The 9,067-nt window shown below is 55.0% G+C and overlaps 1 protein-coding gene across 3 annotated transcripts in view; it reads right to left on the reverse strand.

Moving 5' to 3' along the window:
* Positions 1-6,268: 6,268 nt before the first annotated feature.
* The window catches only part of GAL3ST1 (galactose-3-O-sulfotransferase 1), a 27,456-nt gene continuing 24,657 nt past the window's right edge, over positions 6,269-9,067 (reverse strand). The window contains exons 3-4 of one of the 3 annotated variants that reach the window (XM_012657988.1): positions 8,487-8,626; positions 6,269-7,727 (exon numbers count right to left, since the gene is read on the reverse strand). In XM_012657988.1, coding sequence (XP_012513442.1) covers positions 6,587-7,727; positions 8,487-8,617 — 1,272 coding nt within the window. In that variant the 5' untranslated portion in view covers positions 8,618-8,626 and the 3' untranslated portion in view covers positions 6,269-6,586. The remainder of the gene's footprint in view (positions 7,728-8,486; positions 8,627-9,067) is intronic. The other 2 variants (XM_012657986.1, XM_012657987.1) reach the window with 2 other exon arrangements.

The following is a 9,067-nucleotide window of genomic DNA, read 5'->3' on the forward strand; positions in this document are numbered from 1 at the left end:
GTGGGCCTGACACCCAGCTAGTGGGAGCACTCAATCTGAAATTTTTTTTTTTTTTTTTTTTTGAGACAGTCTTGCTCTTTTGCCCCAGGTAGAGTGCAGTGGTGTCATTATAGCTCACTGCAACCTCAAACTCCTGGGCTCAAGCAATTCTCTTGCCTCAGCCTCCCGAGTAGCTGGGACTACAGGCACAAGCCACCACGTCCGGCTAATGTTTTGTTTCTATTTTTAGTTGATTGGCTAATTTTTTTTTCTATTTTTAGTAGAGACGGGGTCTTGCTCTTGCTCAGGCTGGTCTCGAACTCCTGACCTCAAGAGATCCTCCTGTCTCAGCCTCCCAGAGTGCTAGGCTTACAAGCATGAGCCACCTAGCCCGGCCACCACAAATGCTTTTATAACGGGGCTAGTCTGAATTGAGATCTGCCGTGAGTGTAAAATACACACAGGATTCCAAAGATTCAGTACCACCCTCCAAAAATATCTCGATTGCCATGTTTATATTGATTACATGTTGAGGTGAGCATTTGGCTATATCAGGTTCAATAAAATATATTATTGAAATTAATTTAATTTGTTTCTTTTAAGTTTTTTTAATGTGGTTACTGGAAAATTTAAAATGACATACCTGGCTTGCATTTATAGGTGGTGTCATATTTCTATTGGCTGGCACTGGTGTAGCCTCCTGCCACCAAGACTCTCAGGGTTTGAAAAAGACACAGAACTGCAGAGTTCAGAGGGATCTCAGGGGCCCTGGGTCCTGCCCCTCCTGGGGCAGAAGGAGAAACTGAGGCTGCCATAGGACTTTCTCCCCCAACTCACCTGGGCCAGTGACTTCTTCTGCGATGGGCTCAGGTCACCCACTTGTCCACTCATGCTGCCCACAGTGTTAGGGGTGGGGTCCAGCTCGCTGCTCCTGGGCCCAGGCCCCACTCTGTGGCTCCCTCTGGTGACCTGCCTTTTGCCCAGCAGGCAGCCTCGCCCACACCTGCCGCTGCCCAGAAATCCCACCCCTTCCTGTTGGCCTTGCTAAGGCCATTCCTTGCTAAGCTCCTGGAGGCACTGATTCCTGGACTCACTATTCTGGGTTCAAATCCACACGTGTAAAACCAGGTCGGCGATGCTTGCCTTGATGTAGGCGTGTAGAAATTGGCACCACCTGATGCCACATACATGGGACTGTTTTCCACTCTGCCTCTGTCCCCATCCTCTATTCTTGTGGTCCCATGATGCATCACAGCTCTTAAGGCACATGGCTTCAGGACTGAGGAAGAGACTTCCCGAGCTCAGACTTAAGCAGGTGGATGTGCAGCCCTGAGCTGGGCCACACCTGCCCTCAGGGCCAGGATGAGAGGTGAGGAGGGACTCCTGGCTCTGTCTGTCCCCACCACCCCATAGAGAAGCAGAAAGCCAGAGCCTAAGATAAGGACACATGAGATCATGTTGTGTGCACGGGACCTGGCACATAGTAGGTACTTGTCTTAGTTTGGGTCGCCCAGAGGCAGACCCTGAAACAAGAAGTCCAGGGCGAGGAGTTTATTTGGGAGGTGTCCCGGGAAACACATGGGGAATGGGGAAGTGAGACGGAGACGGAGAATGGGAGGCAGCTATATAGGGAAGGTTATCAAGGAAGTACAGAAGTCTTCCGGGAGATGGCGCAGAATACACCCTTAGAGTTTTCCAGCCTGAGTGGGAGGGAGCTGGGGTATTGGTACGCCAACTTGGGACAGTCTTTGGTTGAGGGCTGCTCCAGGGGCTGTCAACTCTGCTGAGACTTCTGGCCCGCTGTGCACACAACACCGAAGGCTGGAGAAAGGCCTCAGGCAGAGAAGCCCAGGCGCTGCAGCTGGGAAGGGGTGAGGTGGATACGAGCAGGGCAGCGCCAGCTTCGCCTCTCATCAGGGAACATTCATTGGGCTCATGTCAGGTTCATGACATGAAATGCTTCATGTGCTCTGTGAGCCCCAGACTGTTCTTCCTTATCTGACAGAGCCTGGAAGAGGGAAGCATCATGCCCAAGGCCACGCAGCAATGGAGTGACAGTCAGGACTGTCTGGACCTGGTGCTTACTCAAGACTTGCTATCCCACGTGCCTGGCACCTGGGCTGCCTTGCTAAGCCTCATGACTGATGGTTTCCTCTTAGGCTTGCATGGGAGTAACTAGAGCAGATCAGCCTCTCCTGCAGGGCGGAGACCCCACAGCACCCCACACACCCACAGACTGGAGCTTTAGCCACAAGGGACAAATTGAGGAACTCTCCCTTGCTCCTGCCCTTGTCCTGGCTCTGAGCCCCTCCCGCTGGATCCCTGCCCCCAGCACCTCTGGCCCATCTTAAAGGTGGCTACTGAGTATGTCCCTTCTCTGCTCCAAAGCCTCCCTTGGCTCCTTGCTACCCTCGGGAGAAACTACAAATGCCTTAGCCTGGACTGCGAGGTCCCTCTCATCCTTCCTGAGCCGATGTCTCCTGTTCTCCTCCCTCATCCCTTGCCTCTTCTCCATTCCCTTTCCAGCTTTTTCTTCTGCTCTTCCCTCTCTCTGGAACGCCCTTTCTTGCAACCCTCCGCATCCCAATCCCTGCCAGCCTCAAGGCCTGTTTCAAATGCCAAGTCTTCTGCAGGGTCCTTTCTGATTTGTTTTACTTGCTGGGACATGAATCCCTATGGCTCTGACCTCCCACATCCCACTGTCGTCTTCCATCTGCCCAGCTATTGTGATCGTGTCACGGGTCTCCCCTTTAAGGGTCTGGTTCATCATGGTACACTCCCGCCCCAGCACCCACCGTGGTGCATGTGCCCGGTGGTGCTCCATGAGAGCTTACCAAGGATAGGCAGGCAAGGGAGGCTGCGAAGGGCCACCTCTCCTTTTTTGGTTTCCCTACCTCTCCCTGGTGCCCTGGGGGGCTGGTCCTAGCCTGCCCTGGGCCTGCTCACTCTCCAGCACTAGCATCACCCAGACTCCCTGCCTCTACTCATCCCTGTCACAACCAACTGACCTGTGTCCCATCCCAGCGTCACATGAGTTTTCACACAATGAACTCATTCCTGCCCGTGTGTGCCTTGGATGCTGTGTTACCCTTCCCAGGGCTATGGGGCCTGGTCAGTTACAAGTGTGCTCTGGGAGGCCCTTGAGGATGGAAATATCTCCCTCTCTCCCTCCTCTAGTTCCTTCCTTCCTCCCTCCCTCCCTTCTTTCCTTCCTTCTTTTTTCTCTTCCTCCCTCCCTTCCTCCTCCCTCTCTTCCTTCCTATTTCCTGTCTTTCTTTCCTGTCTTTTACCATTTATTAAGAACACACTGTGTGCCAGGCACTGGCCTAGCACTGAAGGCCGATTGTGCCAGTAAGACCCGGTCCCTTCCTGGAGGAACCCACTGCCAGGGAATCGCGAGACAAGCAAATCGACAGTTGCATCCTGGCAAGCAGAGCCAGGACGGGGGCAGCAAAGGCACCCGTGGGAGCCCAGAGGCCTTAAACCAGCCCAGGGGCTGGGTGTCGGGGAAGGATGCCAGGAGGAGGTGGCAGAGCTTGTTTTGAAAACACGGAGCAATGTTAGACCTGCAAAGGGAAGGGGGCCTCACAGTAGAGGGAACATCCTGTGTGAAGCCACAGAGGCAACAGCTTAGCTTCTCTCCCAGGCGGTGGGGACCACAGAGATCTCAGGCTTCGGGTGGAGGACGGCTCATAAGGCTGAGCCTGGGGGAGGGAGGCCAGGCAGGGTCCCAGTGAGGGGCAGAAGCCGGACCCAGGGCAGGGGCAGGGAATGGCCAGTGTATTAGTTTTCTGGGGCCTCCAGCCCAGATCCAGCCAGGAATGTCACGGCTGGACTAGACCAAACTTGGCACTGTGGCGTCCTCTGCTGCCCAGGTGCCCCAAGTGCAGTCTGGCTCCCGCAGGCAACAAGCTGCAAAGCCCCTTGGAGACTCCACAGTTTCAGCCGCAGAAAGGGCTTCAGACCTGAGGCTGAGGTAGCCCACCTCAATGGTGGGGAGAGTCTGGAGCCCTTGAGCCCCGGCCTTGGCATTGGATCTACCTGGGTTTGCGTCCTGCCTCTGTGGCTGCCTGACTCTGTGACCCTGGGCTGGTTGCTCAGCCTCTAAGTCTCAATCACCTCCTTGGGGGAGCAAAAGGGATCACCTATGTGTCCACATGACACAGGGCAGGACACAGAGCTCAGTGCCTGGCAACTACTTATTAAAATATTAATTATATTACTAAATGAGTTATTAACTTTAATGCTCTTAGAATACACCAGGCAAATAGTAATTTATATTCCTGGCATCTATTGTCTGCCAGATTTGTTTTTCTCAGAGGGCCTAGAAATGCCAGTAACAATAATAATAATTCTATAATAATATATAATATTATTATATTATTTATATGTATATAATCATAATATTATTATAGGCATTTCTAGGCCCTTGGTGTCCAAGGAGATATAATTACTATGGGATTCCTTAAACCCAGGATATTATCATATTATATACCAAATTAGACATCTATCTTTTTTTTTAGCCCAATAGGCAAGCATTCATCTATATTTGGTAAATAAAAGTGGGGGGAAATTATCTCATGAATTTGGGGTCAGTGACATCTTTTCCGATGAATAGTCTTAGCTATTGTCCATTTTTTGTTTTGTTTTTGCTTAATTCTCCATATGAATTAAACAAACTTCAAGGTTATGCTGCAAAGAACATTGTTTCTTGCCACCAAAAAAACACATCATGAACATCCAGGCAGTGGCTACAAGGTGTTGTGGGGTCAAACTTAGGGTGCCCAACCATCCTGGTTGCCTAGGACTGCTTGGGATGTGGGACTTTCAATGCTAAAACCAGGACAGTCTGAAAAAACCGGGACAGTTAGTCATGTTAACTCCTCCCCACCCTGCTTGGGCTGGAAGCTCACTCCCAGGAGGCGTGATTAACCTCAGCCCAGGGAGCGGTTAAGATTATGGGTTTGAATTCTGGCTCTGGCAATAATTAGCTGTATGACTTTGGGTAGGTCACTTAACCTTTCTGACCTTTGTTCTAGTAGGTTGTGGATACTTGGATAAGGTGTGCAAGCACCTGACCTGGAGCCTGGCACAAATAGGTCTCGAATAAAGATAAAGAGTCACTTGGTTGCGGCTTCTGCCATTCAGGCCTGGATGTCAGCTCCTAGTTGGAAGCGTGAAAGTCCTATGTCCCAGAAAGGGCCCCTTTCCCCCTGGGCACATCCCCACCCTGGTCAGTCACACCTGGCCTGCCTTAGTTGCTCAGCGGCCATCTTCCCCTCTGGACGTGAGGCCCAGGAGCACAAGGCCAACTTGACTGCTGTATGCTCAGGGACAGCTCAGGGCTGGGGGACATAACAGAGATTTGGTGGATACTAAATCTTTTTTGGATTAATTAAATGGAATCCCAGGGTGGAGGGGGGAAGCCCAGGGCTGCTTGAATGGGGTCGGTGCACAAGCAGATGTGTGAGACAGCCTTGTAGAGGGCAGTAGAAGCGGGAGGGCTGGGAGCCAGCAGAGGTTCCAGCAGGGATGGGGGCTGCAGACACTGGACATGGAAAGGATTTGGGGTCCCTGGTTTGAGTCCTGGATCTGATACTTCCTGTAACATGACCTCAAGCATGTCCCTTCCCCTCTCAGAATGTCAGTGTCCACATCTGTAAAACCAGATGATAATTGTGCCTGCCTCGAAGGGTTATTGTGAGGATTAATGAGATCTCACAAGAAGCCCTTAGCCTGGGCCCAGGATCTGCTGCCCGAGGCCCCACTGAATGTTCCCACCTTTCACTCGCGCTCTCTCTAACTGTCCTAATTGGCCACACCCTCCACCCACCCCAGCCCCTGCTCCAATCCTCTCACTTTCTTCCTCTGTGATCTTGGCCAAGTGACTTTCCCTCTCTGAGCTCCCTTCCTCCTCTCTAGCATGAGATATTAACAGTTCTGACGTTGCTGAGTTTTGGTGAAGATGAGTTAACACCCACAAAGCACTTAGCCTAGTGCGGGGCACACAACCAGTGCTCAGCGTGAACTACTGGTGTACTCATTAGGATGATCTCACACACGCACATGTGCACGCGCGCATGCGCGCACACACGCGTTTTTTCCCAGGTCTTGGTAGCTCGTGGGAGGCCCTGAACCACACAGGGCTTCGGCATGTAGCAGATGTACACACCAGATCCCCGCGCCCCATCGGGCTCTGCCCACAGACACTCACACGGGCACTGCTGTGCTCTCTGGGGGACCCCACCCCCACTCCCGGGGCCCCTGCAGTCACCACCACTGAGGCTGATTAACAAAAACACAACATCAAATTCCTTTACTTCTGAGGTTTCTCCTTAAAGGGGAGGCAGGAAATAGAACATTCTTTTTTTGGGAGGGAAGAGGGTTTAATTTAAAAAAGGTATAATTAGTCAAATACTGATATCGGCCAGGCCCTCTCTGTGTGCTGTGGGCCCAGTCCTGGCTGGCTGCGTCCCCCTGATGGCCCCACCTCACCCCGGGGGTCCGAGGTGGCACCAGGGAGGGGCAGAGGGAGGCCAGCACAAGAGGGTCCCTGCTCAGCCCCTCTCCAGGGAGTGGGCGAGCAGGCCGCTGGACCGCGGGGATGTCACCACTGCAGAAAATCGCGGATGAGCTTCCAGAGCTTGGTGACCCACATGTTGGCCCCGAGGTCCATCATGTACTGGATCTCGGGCGTGAGCATGCGCCGGCACAGCTGCGCGTGCCGCTGCCCGATGCTCTTCTTGAGGTTGTAGCCCAGGATGGACTTGATGCCCAGCGGCTGCCAGGGCTGCATGGCCGAGTCCTGGATGGCGGCGGCGTCCACGGCCCGGCCGCCGTCGATGCAGATGCGCCGCATGCGCTCGTTGGCGCGGCGCAGGGCGGCCACCTCGCGGGCCATGCGCTCCCGCCCGAAGGCCTCCACCTTGCGCCAGAAGCTGGCGTTGAAGTGGCGGTAGAGCAGCGCGTCCAGCATGTTCCAGGCCGTGGCGCGCCGGTACAGGTCCCCCGAGAGGCGCGGCACGGGCGAGTCGCGGCGGGCGTTGAGCTTGAAGTAGAGCACGTCCTCCAGCTCCCAGCACAGCAGGTCCTTCAGCAGCACCAGCGACTCGTCGAAGTACTCCTGCAGGAGCACCAGGTGGAAGCGGCGATCCACCTCCAGGATGTGCTCCTGCACCCGCGGGCTGCCGGGGTCCAGGCCGCTGTCGTAGCCCAGGTCGAAGAAGAGCAGGTTTCGGAGGTAGTGCGCGTTGTAGCCGCTGGGGTCGTAGTGGCGATCGGGGTCCTGCAGGAACTCGGCCAGCTTGTCGCGGCCCGAGAGCTTCCACGTGAGGGGCACCACGGACCCGAAGTAGTGGAAGGAGGACTCGAAGAGGCGGGCGGGGTCGCGGAGCACCGTGATGAAGGTGGCGTTGGGCGGCACCAGGCCGCGCACCTCGTCGTAGTGGAAGCGCATGTGGTTGCCGATGATGTTGAAGCAGGTCCCCGGCCGGTAGTCCCGCACCAGGCCGCGGGAGAAGAAGGCCGGGTAGTCGAAGTCGTTGCGCCCGTTGGGGAAGGCGAACTTGAGCCGGTGCTTCTGGCCGAAGCGGAACAGGATGTTGAGCAGCGTGCTGCTGGCCGTCTTGTGCGTCTTCAGGAACACGATGTCGCGCAGCGGCTGGCACCCTCCCGCGGAGCCGTTGGCCGGAGTCACCGCCTCTGGCTCACCCGGGGCAGGAGAGCAGGGCGCTGCGGCCTCCGGGGTCCTGCTGGGGACACAGCGATGGGGAGAGCCTCAGGGGGCTGCTGGGGACTTCGGGACTCAGCACCCCCAGCCCTGGTACCCCTAGAGAGCAGGGTTGTTGGGGACAGTGGTGGCAGGGAGCTGGGAATGCCCGGGGCAGCGGTTTGGGCTCTCTGGCCTCGGTTTCCTCATCTGTGAAATGGGGAAAATAATAGGATCTTTTCGTGGTGTTGGTGTGAGGTCAAAGTGACACAAGGCACGCAGGTCTCGTTCATGGCCACCGAATCATACATTTATCATGAATTAGTATTACGTGGGACCACATGAAATTGCCATTTTGTGGGCCAAAAATAGTTATCAGCAATTTTCTCTAGTTCAACTAATACCACCAACTAAGGGCACAGGCTGTACCCGGTCTACACTGAGCGGTCCCATGATGAGGTGGGATAGCCTGGAGGCAGGAGCCAGTCTGAATCCAGGCCCCGTGCCAGCTTGGTGCTCTTGGACAAGTCACCCCCTACCATGACCCTGTTGGAGCCTTAGATGATAGTAATCCCATACACACACGGTGATACCTGATTCTCATGATCCATGAGGAAGGCTCTGTTATTAGCCCACTTTACAGATGAGCACACTGAGGTCTGGGGCTACGCAGTGAGTTCTGCCCTCAGTGGAATTTATGTCTGGCACAGCATGGTGCAGCATGGCTACCCAGGATCATTGGGGCAGGTGCTCCAGTAAATGCACGACCCACCCTCAGCTGCCCAGCCAGGCCACTCACGTGGAGGCCACGCCGGCGTGCAGCGGGGGCACGGCGTAGGAGTACAGCAGCAGCAGGAAGCTAGTGAAGAGAGAGCCCAGCACCAGCCCCTTGGCCATGGACTCCCAGCGCCTCTTCTGCGGCAGCGGCATCTCAGGCACCTGCAGCGGGCAGCACGGAGTGGGGCGAGTGTCAGGAGGCCAGCCCCAGGGAGCCCCCACGGCTGCCCCAGGCCTGGTAGCTGGGACCTGCATTGGTCAGCTCTGTGCCGCCCCCCTCAAAGGGTCCAGACAGAGACAGAGAGACACTGGAGACAGAGACAAGCACACAGAGAGAGACAGCGACAGGGATGCACAAAGAGACAGTGGGTGAAGCAATTCAAAGAGAGGCTGGGGGATGGGGCGGGGAGAGGGTTCCGCTGCCTGGTTCTGTTTTAACTTTTAAGCTAAGTGAGTACGAGATGTTCAGTACCTTAGTTCTTATACCTTTTTGGGGATTCCTAATGAAATACTTTTCTAAGTAAGAAAGAAAAGAAGACCCTGTACCAGTGTCCTGTGACCCCCAGGCCTGGGCCAGGGGCTCTCTGGGGCCTGGATCTGTCA

This window comes from Propithecus coquereli, unplaced genomic scaffold (assembly GCF_000956105.1).
Source record: "Propithecus coquereli isolate 6110/MARCELLA unplaced genomic scaffold, Pcoq_1.0 Scaffold567, whole genome shotgun sequence".
NCBI classification, from domain to species: Eukaryota; Metazoa; Chordata; class Mammalia; order Primates; family Indriidae; genus Propithecus; species Propithecus coquereli.